At 38.9% G+C, this 16,036-nt stretch overlaps 2 protein-coding genes across 6 annotated transcripts; one reads left to right on the plus strand and one right to left on the minus strand.

The window, feature by feature from the left end:
* Positions 1–5,949: 5,949 nt before the first annotated feature.
* Positions 5,950–8,508, plus strand: LOC141906915 (uncharacterized). The gene is made up of 2 exons (XM_074796393.1): positions 5,950–6,148; positions 6,399–8,508. The coding sequence occupies exons 1-2, from the start codon at positions 6,062–6,064 to the stop codon at positions 7,167–7,169; spliced, it is 858 nt and encodes a 285-aa protein (XP_074652494.1). The 5' UTR covers positions 5,950–6,061; the 3' UTR covers positions 7,170–8,508.
* Positions 8,509–9,100: 592 nt separating this feature from the next.
* On the minus strand, positions 9,101–14,174 carry LOC141906918 (centrosomal AT-AC splicing factor-like). Of its 5 annotated transcripts, none has more exons than XM_074796405.1 (11): positions 14,072–14,127; positions 12,954–13,070; positions 12,771–12,881; positions 11,427–11,590; positions 11,229–11,327; positions 11,077–11,143; positions 10,820–10,924; positions 10,407–10,469; positions 9,904–10,015; positions 9,390–9,501; positions 9,102–9,297 (listed from the first exon to the last, which is right to left on the minus strand). In XM_074796405.1, exons 3-11 carry the CDS (start codon positions 12,792–12,794, stop codon positions 9,141–9,143), a joined length of 903 nt encoding a protein of 300 aa, XP_074652506.1. In that variant the 5' UTR covers positions 12,795–12,881; positions 12,954–13,070; positions 14,072–14,127; the 3' UTR covers positions 9,102–9,140. The 5 variants fall into 5 exon arrangements, with proteins under 5 accessions (XP_074652503.1, XP_074652504.1, XP_074652506.1 ...); XM_074796406.1 differs by having other exon boundaries at positions 14,100–14,122; XM_074796404.1 differs by having other exon boundaries at positions 12,954–14,174.
* Between the last annotated feature and the right edge of the window lie 1,862 nt (positions 14,175–16,036).

Here is a 16,036-nt window from a genome sequence, read left to right on the forward strand (position 1 = left end):
CCAATCTACATTTTAATTATCAGACCAAAGAATATTTAAAGGACCTCACTCAATCATTTTGTCTAATATTGTAAATATTCAAGCAATCATTGCCTAGCTATATTTCAATTTACTACCGGCCACAGAGCCTCAATAAAGTAGTGTGGAGATGGTGAGCTTGACCAGTGCCTATGCATTCTACCCCAGATATGAAAAATCAACTTAGCTTTATGTATGTATGTTTTCCTGTTGCCATGCAGGATGAGCCATGCAAGACTGCCAGGTTCGGTTGCGACAGGTCTTTGCGACAGGTGTTTGGTGGTACTTCAAGGTGGAGTCTTTTGTAGGCACTTCTGGTGGGCAGATTTTAGATGGGCCTTTCCGGATTAACCTGAAATGAGTGAAAGAACGATATTCTGTAGTTACACAATCCTTTCCGTATCACGCATCGTAATTTACATGTGTATCAACTTAACTTTCAATATTGCTGAGTTCAGTGTTCTTTTTTGGCATCGTCTTCATTGTAGTCACCTTCAGCATCTTCTTCAACTTCTTGGGAGTCCTGAAATGAAAAATAAAGAGAAGAGCGATGAAAACCTGGTACGGAACAAAACTAATGTTCGAAAGCTTTTCAGCTCTCCATCGCTGGTCACATGCCGAGAACACCAGACAATGAGCCAGCCAGGAATATACTGCCCTCTACACGCCCTCACACAGAACGCGAAAACCAGAATGACAACGCCTCACATTCCCCATCTCACTGCAGGATGTACTGGGCGACGTCAGTAACTGACAAACCTGTAAAATTGCACGAAACACAAATAGCACAGTACAACCAGCTTGACCGGGTTGAGATTCAGGATCTCAACTAGCACTCAAAAGCGTGACAAGAGACTTCATCCACTGACCGAGGTTGTCACAAGGACACAATGAAACTAGCACTCACAAGCCGACAAGAGACTTCATCCACTGACCGGGGTTGTCACAAGGACACAATGAAAACTAGCACTCAAACTAGAAATCAAAGAGCGTGACAGTAGAATCATCCCTCAGCCGACTCAGAATACCAGAAACAAAGAGCGTGACAGTAGAATCATCCCTCATCCGGGCGGTCACAAGGACCAATGAATGCTAGTAGCGTGACAATCCAGTATAACCGCTCCATTTGTATCCCGCGCAATCCCGCAGATATGTCCGTCATTGACATCACTCAGCACACTTTGTAGATAGGTGGGGGCAGTGAGGCCTCATCATCCTGGTTTTCGTGTTCCGTATGAGGGCGTGTAGAGGGCAGAATTTCCTGACCGACTCTTTGTCTGACATCCTCGACACATGACCGGCGAAGGAGAGCTGACGCTTTCGGACATTAGTTTTGTTCCAGCAAACGTTGAAATTCGACAGAGAAATCGGCCCTGAAAAACAAAACGGGTTAATTGCTGAAAAATAGAACGGATTAATTAACACAGAACAGTACAGGACAGCACAGAGACAAACAGTAACACATAAAACATTAAGACGTCGTTCCTCAGGAAGCAGGAACAGGAGCAGGAACGGGAGCGCAGCGAAAATCGCCAGGAGGAGAATCCACGGTAGCATGTTCACAGTGTGAGTAAGCTGAGGTGAATGGTCTATGCTTGTGTACACCGTGGTCAGCCGGTGACGTATTCAATAGCGCGTGTCAGAATGATATCAACAACTCTGAAAACCCGCAATTGTGTCTCTATTGTTGAATGGATTTACATTATGAGGTTCCACCGCCGGGTTGAGTACGCGCCAGTAGTCAGCTGAACAATATAGTGGAGGAAGTTTAATAAGGCCATGAAATTACTTGATTCCCAACAGCTACTTCCGAATTTATAAGCATCCGCCTGTTTTTTTTTTCTTAAATTCTAGAATAATTTATAAATTATACCGACCGATAGCACTTCCAGTTCAGATTCACACCAACACAGGTCTTCCTATCATAGAAACCGCGTAAACATTTACTAATGAAATTAGTTTATTAGTCACGGATTCACCAAGAACCTTAGTGTCTGATGTAGGATCGTGTAGAGCGACGGAGATCACTGGTGGAGACAACCACTGCCAGTGCTGGGTGAAGTCACGGACAGTTCATGCACCCCGAGATAACTACCTCACATCACAGGCACTTGAATATGGGCTTTGATAATGGATAAATATTTGATAATTTACCAGCGATACGTTAATCCTACTTTAATAGATCCGCCATGTTTTATAATAAATTTACCCATTTAAAAATTAAATTTACCCATGATGCAACGCGCGCCGGTCGTTTAGCTATACTATACAGCTATACTAATAGGATTATCGCATATAACCAAGCAATCATAAAAGGTAACTTGATATACATGAAATTATTTCGATAAATTCTAATTGAAATATTTTTTTATTACAAGATATCTTCTTTTAATCATTGCAGCTAAATTTCAACTATAAGAAAAAACCCAGCTTGAGATCAACTACTCGTCCAAAATCGACCAACTGGAACAGTGCACAGATGAGGCCAACTAGAATCAACGCATTAACTAACCAATTAATAAGATAATCGCCGATAATGAAAGGTCAACCAGCGATCATAAAAGGTAACTTGATATGTGTGGAATTATGTCGATAAATTCTAAATGAAATATTTTTTCATTACAGGATATCTTTGTTTGCTCATTTCAGCTAAATCCTATCTATATGAAACTGCCCAGCTTAAAATCAACGACTCATCAAATATCTACAGATAAGCTCCGCCCACTGAACAATCCAAGCTTGAATCAAATGCATCAAACAATTGTTCTAACCGATACTGAACCCAGCAAACTTGAAATGTAAGTTGATTTTTTATGGAAATTATTATGTTAAATTCTAAATGAAATATTTTGTCATTACAGGATATCTTCTTTTAATCATTGCAGCTAAATTGCAACTTCAAGAAAAACTCAGCTTGAGATCAACAACTCGTCCAAAATCGACCAACTGGAACAGTGCACAGATGAGACCAACTAGAATCCAACTTTAAGACAAGGCAAAATTGGCAGAATTCTAGTTTTCTAGTGAAAGTAATGATTGATTGATACTAAGAGTTCCAGAGTGAATCTGAGTTTCTCATCTCCAGTTTTAATGCTTTTATGTTGGAGACGGTTATTGTAACACAGTTCCAGTGTGTGTAAATTAGGAACTTGCATGACGATTCCTCGGTTAAGATATTATTGTTGGGTGAATAAAACGATGTACATTTTCATCATTCATGTTGAAACTTTTCAGTTGTTAAGTTTTATAGCAAAAATTTCACTTTGGTGCTTTTCAGTGGTTCATAAAATACTGATCTAATCAAGGCCCTGTCGAAAATAGCAGGAGCATAGAATAATTGACCTAGCTTTGTTTTGAATATCAGTTTAACCGCGTCTGTGTGGGGCCTGTAATATCGGGACAATAAGAATTTCTGATCTTTATATAGAGTTGTATTTATATCTACTATCAAGTTGAATAATATAATTAAGAAGTTACCATAGCTTCGTCAGTCAAACCATATTTGTTTGAAGATACTCGCTTTATCTTGAATTATCATGAAGAAAAACCTTTATGATAGTTTGCAGGGTTTGATCTAAGGAATAAATGCCACTTGACCTTGGGGCAAGCATATATGTTATATCACTTGCCCCCTCAAAAATCACCTTGTCCTACATGAATAGTCCGATTGTGACACAATAATCCCTTGCATCGAGTGGGATAAAAGCTTTGAGACAGAATTACACAAGCCCGGTGGATGAGTGATGATGATAACCTTCATGCCCTAATGAAAATATACTTGTCCCGCGCAATTGGACTAGTGCTTAGATCAGACCCTGCTTTGTTTCAAATGTAAAATTTGTGAAAAAAGTAGTTGATAATGTTTGAAGAAATCTCTTAAGACAAGGAAAATTTGGCAATGTTTTTAGTTTTCTAGTAATAATTAAGATTAATTAGTTTACCTTACGCTTTCCAGAGTGTGAGTGAATTTGTAGGTTTAATGTTTTTATTTTGAACTATTTTGAAATAACTCATTAAGCCACCAGGGTATAATTGTTGTGCAAGAATAAAACGACAGGCATGTTCGTCATTCATGTTAAAACTGTTCAATTGTTTAGTTACGTGTATTGCAACTTTTTTATTGTGGTGCTCATCAATGGTTCATAAAATACTATTTTCATTAAATGTTTTTCTTTCTATGGTGTCTTTACATACAAGGCGTTTTCTCTCATCCAATAGGAAATTGATAATTTTTGGTTCAAAGCTACATAATACATTTTCCAGAATTGGAAATGTTGCGGAAGTGTAAAAGGGGAAATATGAAAGAGTTGAAAGATGATAACCTTTTTTTACCGTGTAAAGTAATAATTAATAATAAAATGATAAGTAATAATTTAGTTTGGTGACAAAGATTTAGTAATCTAAAACGCTCAATTAATGATTTCGAATTCCTACGTATGTTGTTTATGTTTAAATATAAATAATAGTCTTCGAATGTAATATGGTTTACAGATTTTGATAAATAAATAACTGAGCATCATTTCACATAATATATACGATTTGTTCATGCTTTAAGGGGACTCATACCGATAGCCTCTCACGAGACAGTATTAAAAATCGGGTCTTCTCAAAGGAAAGTATTAGAAATCGGGTCCTTTCAAGGGGCAGTATGTTGAATCGGGTCCTCTCACGGGACAGTGTGTTGAGTCGGGTCCTCTCACGGGACAGTGTGTTGAACGGGGTCCTCTCACGGGACAGTATCAAAAATCGGGTGCTCTCAAAGGAAAGTATTAAAAATCGGGTCATCTCACGGGGCAGTAAGTTGAATCGGGTCCTCTCGCGAGTCCTCTCACGGGACAGTGTGTTGAGTCGGGTCCTCTCGCGGGACAGTGTGTTGAGTCGGGTCCTCTTACGGGACAGTGTGTCGAACGGGGCTCTCTCACGGGACATTGTGTTGAGTCGGGTCCTCTCACGGGACAGTGTGTTGAGTCTGGTCCTCACGGGACAGTGTGTTGAACCGGGTCCTCTCACGGGACAGTGTGTTGAGTCGGGTCCTCTCACGGGACAGTGTGTCGAACGGGGCTCTTTCACGGGACATTGTGTTGAGTCGGGTCCTCTCACGGGACAGTGTGTTGAGTCTGGTCCTCTCACGGGACAGTGTGTTGAGTCGGGTCCTCTCACGGGACAGTGTGTCGAACGGGGCTCTCTCACGGGACAGTGTGTTGAATCGGGTCCTCTCACGGGACATTGTGTTGAGTCGGGTCCTCTCACGCGACAGTGTGTTGAGTCGGGTCCTCTCACGGGACAGTGTGTTGAGTCGGGTCATCTCACGGGACAGTGTGTTGAGTCGGGTCTTCTCACGGGACAGTGTGTTGAGTCGGGTCCTCTCACGGGACAGTAAGTTGAATCGGGGTCCTCTCACGGGACAGTGTGTCGAACGGGGCCTCTCACGGGACAGTGTGTTGAATCGGGTCATCTCACGGGACAGTGTGTTGAGTCGGGTCTTCTCACGGGACAGTGTGTTGAACCGGGTTCCCTCACACGAAACAATGTGTTGAATCGGGTCCTCTCACGGGACATTATTTAGAATCGGGTCCTCTCATGGGACAGTGTGTTCGAGTCGGGTCTTCTCACGGGACAGTAAGTTAAATCGGGTCCTAGTCTCACGGGACTGTCAATTGAATCGCCGGCGCGGGTCCAATACCTGCATGGTGAATTTTTTTTATCCCTATTGCCCCCCCTGGCCCTGCAGTAAATAAGAATTTATCGGTAGAGGCCTTTATCTATTTGTAGATGAAATCAAAATGGAAAATGTAATAATTACAATTGATAGTTGAATTTATTTATTTATAATCGTACAAGTGCAGAATACATAAGAATATTGGGACTCGAAAACGCTAGCAGTGGAATCGACGTTTCATGTAAGAATTCTACATTTGTCCCGTGAGGACCCACGTCCCGTCACAGGCCCGTATCATCTCACGGGACGCTGCAGTTTAACTCATACGAGAAAAAGAAACTTGAAATAAATCATCTTGGGCATATAAATGTGTAACGAAAAATTATGATGAATGAAAAAGAGAAGTGTTTGTTTGTTGGCAATGTTCCGGACGATACTACTGAAGAACTTTTATACGAATTGTTTCTACAGGTAGGTAAAAATAATTCAGACTCTATTAGTTAGTTACCTACTGTATTATTAGTATAGGCCTACTAATCGTTGGTGGTGGTAAGCTTTTTATAGTCGGATGGGCTTACCACCAACGGATGTGGTGGTTTGTGAAAATATCCGATCGTGAAACTAAACCACAGACAGGTTACTGACTAACTTACGAGGTAAACAACAGCTAAACTGAAACAAGCAATATACTGCGTTACATTTGTTTTTTTTTCACTTTCAGGCAGGGCCATTAGAAAAAGTCCACATTCCTATCGACAGAGAAAGTGGCAAAAAAAAGCGATTCGCATTCGTCAATTTCAAACACGCGGCGTCCGTGCCATACGCGATAAACATTTTAAAAGGTGTTAAACTGTTCGACAATCCTCTCGATCTGCGAACGAAAAGTGGAGCATCCCACAGCCAGCTGCACAGTCCGGGTTTGGGATTGTTGCCTCATCCGAACGTCGGCACCGGTGTCATACCTCCTAAAGCCGTACGAGAACAGCAGTCGAATACGAACTCTAAACGAGGAAGTGTTCAAAATACGAACATTTCTATACCGGCGAGGGAAAACGGACATCAGGAAAAACTGAGGCTTCTCGAGCTACCACAACAACCGATCGTACAGATGATGGCGCCATCTGGGCAGCCGTATTCGAACTCGATGACGAATCGGTCTCTATCGTGCCCGGGATTACCGTTGAATATGTTATCTGCGGCTCCGGGTTTTCTGATTCCGAATAATTTCCCCGCGCAATTCCCGCCGTCGTACAACGGACAACCGTATTCTCCTCAACCGGTGCCGAATAGTTTCCTCGATAAACTACGCGTTTACGATCGAATTCAACCGATGCCGTCGAGACACGGCGGTAATAACGAGTCACATCGGCGTAATCACGGTAATCATCGCGGGGGTAACGAACAGACGCCGTATAGTCGACACGAGCGATCGTCCTCATATTCAGCGTCGTCGAGCAGACGTTCACGAGATCATCGCAGCGCACGATACTGACGAGTAATTAACGAGTCTTATTTTGAAGCAATAATTAGTGTTCTTACAGCTTCAACCAACTTACGAGCAACTGGCCCCGATTTTCAAGAAATGCGTCTGGAGTCTCGATTCCCTTATTACCCCGAATAATTTATGATTCAGCTGGTTTTGATTGAACGGATTTGCTTTTCAGGAATAATAGCAATTCATGAGGTGTAAAGGAAATCTGGATTAAAAACTTGCGACCGGCTTTTATGAAGTTATTCCGTAATCGGAAACCTGTGTTACAGTCAGACACTGTGGAATAGAACAATAACCGCAATCTTCAAGATTTCTCTTTGTATGACTTCTTTCTATGGATTTTATTTTCTTGATTTGAAATATTTTTAGTCTACTCTTTGTGTTCATTTTAAGCTCTATTTTGGTTTTCTTCTCGTCTTATATAGAACCATAATGAGGACATTCAAACATTTAGTATGGCGAGTTTAGTAGTTAGTTTATAGTTTATAGCGAGGAAAGTATTTTATCGTGCTTTTATGGAAAAATCTTAATGCATTATTTTTCAAGATTTATATTGATTTCGTCTTGAAATGTGAAACTGGTGCTGGGCTCCAGTAGATGATGGCAGTGTCTAGACTTCAGAATCAGAATCAAAAACTGAGGAAGTTCATGGACTCTGAAAAGTGTTAATATTAAATCAATACTTAGGAAGTGAAGACACTGATATCATCTACAATGTATATAATTGTGAATGCCTGTTAGTATTTAATTCAAGCTGCTGTTTTTGTAAATTATTTTAGTATTCACACAAACAAGCCATCACGCCTAGCGATCAAAACAAAATTTAGTTTTAGTTAAGTGTCGTGTTGATGATTATTTCCTTCATATTCACCTCAATATTCATCGCTTCAGGAACCGAGGAGGCCGATTCTTACTTCGGAATCTCCACCATCTCCAATATCAGATGGAACGCTTGTAATCTCCAGCTATCACTTATGTAAAAATCTTATTAACCTCATTAGCTATAATTAATACTATGAATAAGGTTTTGGAAATAGAACAATCCTGGAATGTACTGTTTCTTTGGAATGAATTTCTGCTATCTTCGCATTTGTTACTTATTTGACTGAACTATTCAATTGTGGATCGCAATATTGTGTTCTCCAAAATTATGAGTGAATTATTCTTGTTGCAGTGGAACCGTTTTTCCTGGCAGCTAATAACCAAATTTTGCAAATACTGGCAAAAATAGAATGAATGTACATAAATTGATACATATGTTTAAAGTAGACTGAACAATGAATATATCTAATGATAGTTAATCTGTTTAATGATATTGTATAGTAGATATTATTTTGATCATTTTATTACACACATTGTAATTGTAATTCTTACAATGAAAGTTTTTATAATTTAGAACTTGTAATGAATGAATAAAATAGATGAAGAAATATGTACGACAATATTGTGGACTTGGGTGAATTTCTATGGTTGTAGAATGGAATCTTGTTACAATGAACTTCAGGTGATGTAAAAATCAGTTACTAGATGAGGCAGATCATTTTCAACTGAAAGGCAACACCATTTTTCAGAGTCCTGTCTTTATTGCCTGGAAACCACGTCTCAAAGCAGTTAATTTTCTAGAAAGCACTTTGCACAGGAAATTGTACCAAAAAGCAGTAAATCTTTGAAACTTTCTGTGAGGGAAGACCCTCAGAAATCCCTTATTTGTCATGGATCATGCCCTTTTACGCAAAGTGTGCTACCCTCAACAGTGGTCCCTGAACTGCAACCAGTGAGGGGGAATTATACCTCAAAGCGGTTGCTTGTAGTGATAGATTTAAACGAGATTCCACTGCAGCATCTAACAGTATGATTCCCTGCCACTGTATGCGAGGACAAGATGAACCATTTCCAAGTACACTTACATGAAAAAGAATATCGACTTAAGAAAATAAATCAATTTTATTGGAAAATTTCAAGATTAAAAAGCTACGTCAGATGATTGTAAGGTCGTCTGTTATGAATAGGTAAATGTGTTGATAGATTGACACCAGTTTCTGCTGCTAATTGTTTCACTGATGTTCGCTTTAATTCGGGAATCTTCAGGTTCTTTATGTCGCGCTTGATTTGATTCTTGAAGGCTTTCCTGCAATAAATATCGACAAAATTCTACAGCCTGGAACTCTGCTCATGGCCCGGTTTCATAGACATAAAGTCATTCGATGTTTTGCTCATTACCTTTTGATGCCATCATTTTTATTCCAAACCCTTTCTAACATCGGCATAAATGAGGGTTTATCGACACGAGGACAGGTTTTAGCATCATTCTTTTTACTTCTGTTTCTTTCAGCTAAAAGTTGAGTGAAAAATGTGTACACATATCATAATAAAGGATTCATTCAGATAAGATCGTCACAAGTGTGCAGGAACGAGACACCAAAAATTAAAATACTTTTGACTTCTCAATGGTTCAGTTCCACAGTTCGGAGTTAAAATTTGACCCTGAGTTAACTCATTGAAAATGAACTAATTTTAACTCAGAGTTAACTCTAACTCACATCTGTGAAACTGGGTCCATGATCTTTAGGGAAAGAGTCTTAATTTTCCTGATTCTCCCAGCAGGCAAGACTAAATCCGGAATTCCCTGATCTGTATAGAACCCTGTTTTATAAGGTTAACAGTTCTCGGAAGTAACTCCCTATGACAGTCAAGAGATAGAAAATGTTTCCTCTAGTATGAAATTCTTATTTACCCTGCTCATAGTAGTCATCAATATTTGGACGCATTTCAGTTGAGATTCCATCATCTACAGCTGCCGTCAATGAAAAACTAGATGAAGACGTGACACCATTCGAACAAGAAGGCTAAAATGTCAAACGATTGGTACATAAAATAGTTGGAATGAATACTCATTCAAATGAACAACTGCATCAGCTGGCCTCTTAGATTAGAAAATCCAAAATTCGTTGACTTGACCAGACATTCCTGATTAAATCCAGTAGGGGCTCTTTTTACAGCCATTCTTTGTACCCTGGACCCAGTTCCACAATTCTGAGTTAAATTCAACTCTAGAGTCAACTTATTGAAAATCAACTAACTTTTAACTCAGAGTAGAGTTAACTCTAACTCACATCTGTGGAACCTGCTTTTACCTAATTTTCAAGAAAGGAGTCGGAATTCCCTGCAGGGAAAAATAACTCGGGAATTCTCTGAATTGTAAGACGAATCCCGAGCCAGAACATCATAAGTACATACCTGTGGATTCGAAAAAGTCATCAGTCTTTCTTCCGTTCGACCATTCGGGATATTATTTTGTGACTAACAATTCAGGAAAAATCAACATAGTAACATGAAAAGTATACTGGCTAATTCATGAATGATGTAGCCAACAAACATTTCACAAAATGGTAGAAAAATTATGTTTTACAAACGAAACAAAATTTTAAATGTTTTATCCCATAATTTTTGAAAGTTTGTTTAATAAAATATTTCTAGTATTCCAAATAAACTGTTAAAGACTTTCAATAACTGTGGGGTTTCATCACGGTTATTGTGATCTTACTGATTCTAGGCTCATGAAATTTAGTTCGGTATAAGATATGATAAGTATGAAATGATAAATTCATGAATTGAATTTCTGAGGTTGGATACATTTTTGAGACACGAACCTCAGCAGCAGAAGCAGCAGTAGCAGCAGCAGCAACCTGTTGATGTAGAGCTGTATGAATCACTGATTGTTGATGCTGCTCTGTTTCGATTATTTTAGCCCCATCCTGAAAGGAAGCACTGATTGAATAAGGAAAACTCAAGGTATTATTACTCTGCAGACTGTATCATCAGATACAGGGTCATATTTAACAGAGGGAGTCATCTTTTTCAGAACAGTGCATATATGTCAATGTTTTCATTATCCACTGAAACCTACCTGTTGTAAACTTTGATATTTAGCTGTTTCATAACGCTGGACAGCTTTCATAGCGGCTACTTGAAAACTGGTGGAAAGAAATAATGTCCATCAAATAATCATAATCTTTCATCTGGGGCTTCTACGACTTGAAAAATGAAAAATAAACCTACGATTCATATTCTTCTTCAGATAGTATGAAAATCTTTTTTTCGGTTACATGCAGCTTATTAGCGCCCCAGAATCCATCAGTAGAACTAACATGACCTGAACTTCAAAATAGAAAGAAAATGTTCAATTCATTTTGACAAAATAAAACAAACAAAATGATCAGACTCGAATAAACCTTTAATACGTGAAGAGTGAAATACCTCTTCAGATGTTCCAGTAGGTTCCCGTATCTCACTGTCGATGTCAACATCTTCAAATGAACTTCAAATTCCTCCTGACAAAAGTAACACCAAAACTTGACGCCGTTCCCCCAACATAAATCCTCGATGATCGGTCTGTCCAGCGTCTTCAATGCTTCATTTACCTTAAAATATGCAATACATATACTATATGTAATCTGTCTTGAAGGATCGATTATCATTACGAGGTCACTTTCTTTGTCGCTCCACAGTTTTAGCTGCGCCTCTGACTCTGTTCTTGTCTTTCTCGTATTTGTAGTTTGGGGTGAAATGTTGCTTAGATCATCCAATATCCAAGGTACTATAAAAAAGATATATAAAGTACCTTGGATATTGGATGATCTAAGCTACAGTTCACCCCCAAACTTAAAACTTCAAATACAAGCCCCTGTGGCTGGCTGTCGTTTCACTCAGTCCTGGCAGTGTGGCTGTCTCCACAGTGTATCTACGTTGCTCTACGATCCTGTGTAACCACCCACCCAGACACGTTCATTCAAATTCGTATGACTTTTGCCGACAGAACTACTGTCAGCATTTTTGCCTGTGTTTAAACTGCGATATCTCAGCAAATAAACAACCGATTTTGATAAATAAACTATCTACACTAACCTTATGACGTTTTGTGTTTGTTCATTATATTTGTTTGAGGATAAAGCCGATTTTAGTACGATTACAAAAATGATGCGCTGTTTAGCGATGAGACACGCATCGCTCAAGTTGTCTTGTTGCTAACGAACTACGTGTTACAATGCCTAGTTTCAAAGTGAAAAAATGGAGTCATTTTTGCTATTTCTGTATTTATATCGCATCAAGCACAGACTATGATGAAGGAACCTCCGAATGAATATAATAATAAGAAAACTGAATGTTTGAGGTTTGTAAAGAGAGTTTATTTTTCACAATCGGTTTAGTGAAACTGGATTTCTGGTGGTTTAAAGCTGCAGTGATCTAAAAGTATCGAGAAAATTTCGTTCGCATCTTAGTGTCTTTGGTGGTTAAAGTGCATATCCGCACCTCTCCGCGTAAACGGTTCAATCAATTATGTTCAATATCATTGTTTCAGATTCAAAATGTCATCAGCAATTCAGTAGCCTACATTGCCATTGGTTAATTTTAAGATATCTTCACTTAGAGAGAGTAGAAAGATTTTAGACAGGATTCTGTCAGTGTCATTCAGCAGATTGCGTCAATCACGAGAGGTGCGGATCTGCACTTTTACCTCTGTGGTACATCAGACACTAAGGTTCTTGGTGAAGCTGTCGTGTGCTTTCTTCGTTTTCAGACAGTTAGGTTACAGTTCAATACCTTTATTTCAAATTTTCTCAGCATTCTTTTCAATGTCTCCTGGTGGTGTTTCGAGTATACGTGCTTCTTGCCTTGATTGTGATTCCTACGACAGAGTACGCATCGCTGGAACTGCACAAAACTCGTATTTGAGCTGGATTTATCCATTTTTTCAGAACCCGGAAATTAAAAATAAATCTTTACCGGTACGTGCTGCCTCGAGGTGGTGGTGTTGAGAATTAAACAACAGTATACGGAGACGTCATGTGTCCGCTAGTACCCAGTCCGTCTCTGTACCTGTCTCTCGTACCCACTCAAATTCTAATGAAGACTTTATTGAACATTTTATTGCTATCGATTTCGGCGATTAATATTCATACGATTTCTATTTCTATTCTATATATATGGGTTCGGTACCCAGTTATAGAATAACCATGTTTTTCGCGACTGATGCCTCTAATCAGAATAGATCTGGGTTAGTTAGTTACCTAATCGTTGGTGGTAAGCTTTTTATAATCGGATGGGCTTATACCAACGTTAGGGATGACAAGGACCAAAACACGGTTGAAAAAAGTAACACTTCAAAAATATACTTTCTATCCACTTCAGTCCACAATAAATGGCTTAATTCACAAACTAACACAGGTACCTTTCGAAATAATCCAATTCTATGTATGTTTCGAGTGATTAATCAACATTATTTTGAGAAATTAATTAATTTCCTTACAAATTTCGCCATTGGCCGCCATTTCTCTGTATTGCACATGTGGCATGATAAGACAAGGGGACCTACAAGGATTTAGATAAAACTTTCAAGACGAAACGACAATTTTTATTTTTGATGGTTTTCCAACCTATATTTCAAATCTTCGTGTTTTCCATTATAAATAATGAAATAATAAATTCTGGTAAAAGAAAAATGTGAATAAGTGTTGATTTCTTAATATTTTTCAATTTCGTCGTTTCGCTTCGTTAGTTTGTGCTGTAGTCCTGGCCTCAGTCCACAGGTGCCAGCACCTCCAGTAATTTTCAAAATGGCAGCTGTTGACTCTACGGAAATTTACTCTCACTTTACGGCCGATTTGCACATGGATTAAGATCGTCAGGTGAGGTGTTATAGGTATCAGACAAACTACGAATCTGTTGTGTGTCGATTACAACAAAAATTTGACGGATATCTTAAGAGACAATGAAATGCCAGGCAAATTACTCGTCAGTCAAATTGGCTGACGAAGATTTCATACAAAAATGACCTTCCCATTCCTGACTGTGGTTTGTGAAAATATCCGATCGTGAAACTAAACCACAGACAGGTTACTGACTAGATCTGGGTATACTATGACGCAGTACTTGAATCCCGGCCAACATCAACCAAAATTGTTGCTTGTTTGATTTTACATTCTTCGGGAAACCCCGGAATCCCGTAACACTAAATCACACAACATGGAATTACAATGAATAAATCATGGACATTGGACTCGGGAACTTGAGTCTCGCATCGCCGGCTCGTTTCACTGAGTCGCGCCGGTCCTTGGAAGGTATAAGAGGTGGCTGCCGTCCAGGACAGGCTTAGCCCATAGTCAAAACAATTTAAAACAAATTATTCATTGTTCATTTATTTTAGAAACAATTTGTATGTTGTAAAATAAGAGTGAGTTTCAGAAAAAGGCAAGGCTTGTCGGTGACTGACGAAAAAGGAATGTTAGAATAAATGTAGTAGTTGGTTAATAAAGAACTAAGTTAAAAATATAACTACGATAAATATTTGGATTATGGAAATACAACACACTCAATATGCTACATGAATATGACAGTTTGGAATGGATTTCAAAGAGGATTATAAATTAATAAGTAAATAATGGCGTTTCATCCTCGATTTGAAAATATTCAAACTTTAACTGTATTTTATAGTGTGACTAATTTGATTCCAAAGTTTAGGACCTCCTCTTCAAGCTCAAGTGTAGCCTGTTCATCGAAATTCGTATTATGGTCTCATTCAATAGATAACTAAACCCATATATGCCAGAACAAAAAGTTTAGGACCGTTTAAGATTTTATTACGTTAGTATTTCTATTAACGACAAAATGGCGATTAGTCCTCGATGGTGATGCATTGACCTCAAAAAGATCAGGCGAACGTGCAAGGTAGAAGGTTAAGTGAATGACAATGATACATCTACCCGAGACGAATTATCAAAGAGCCAATGGGCAGGAAGGAGATGAATTCACCGAAGGTCCTATGTTATTCTAATAAGCCTGTTTTATGATTAGAAAAACGAATAACTACAATCAAAGTTTACACAGTTTACAATTTACCGACACAACTACAGTCGGAATGTCGGAATTTAAATGCTAATTTCCAATAAGATCACACTGCATATTTTTCATCTCCAATGTATTACGTTTTGTCATCACTCAAGTTAAGCGTTGAACAAAAAATCGCTCCTGTCAAATTAGAAAATCCCTGTCCAATACAACGCTCAGTTTAAGGGCCAGCTGTATCAGTCGTTCTTAAGTCCATTAGTAATCTTACATTTTAAGACTATATAGTCTTAGTCAGTTGACCACATATAACGTTGGTAAATTGGCCACATAACTAAAGTCGGTTTTAGACTAGTGTTTAATGACTGTGCAACTGGCACATGGGCATCGGCGCTTTCCTACGTGGAGGCACCCCTAATAAGAAATAGTATCGCGAACCATTACAGGATTCGAATCTAACGGCATTTTGGTGGCAACAATCCCATTCATTACTTCTCGGCGGGAATATCATTACTAGTCATTGGTCAGTCTTGTGCAATATGACGTCACGCCGGTGTCGGTATATAAGGCCGGTCACGGGGTCACTATTTCCAGTTCGGCCATTTTCAGGTAAGTTGTGCTACGTCCATTTGATTTTTTTGTTGTTGATGAAATGTTTCTTGATTGATTATCTAATATCTTGGTATTAATGATTCTTTTATTAATATTGCAGCAGCATCCATTACGCAACAGCAGCAGATATCAGTATCATCAACAGCAGCACCAGAAATCAAAATAACGACGACCAACAACACACATACAGCAGCAGAAGAAGAAGATTAAGATAGAATTTGAAAAATGTCGTACACATTTGTTTTTGAAATCTTGCGGGCGGTACAGGTCGAGGCGGTGAAGAACAGCGGGTCCCTCGACCTGTTTTGTATCATCAGTAAGTTTTTATTCATTACCTTATCTCAGTTATTAAGCCTCAACTATCTCAATTACTTATCTCGGTTACCTCAAATATTCAATACACAACAATTTAG

Source organism: Tubulanus polymorphus, chromosome 6 (genome assembly GCF_964204645.1).
Source record: "Tubulanus polymorphus chromosome 6, tnTubPoly1.2, whole genome shotgun sequence".
Classification (NCBI taxonomy): Eukaryota; Metazoa; Nemertea; class Palaeonemertea; order Tubulaniformes; family Tubulanidae; genus Tubulanus; species Tubulanus polymorphus.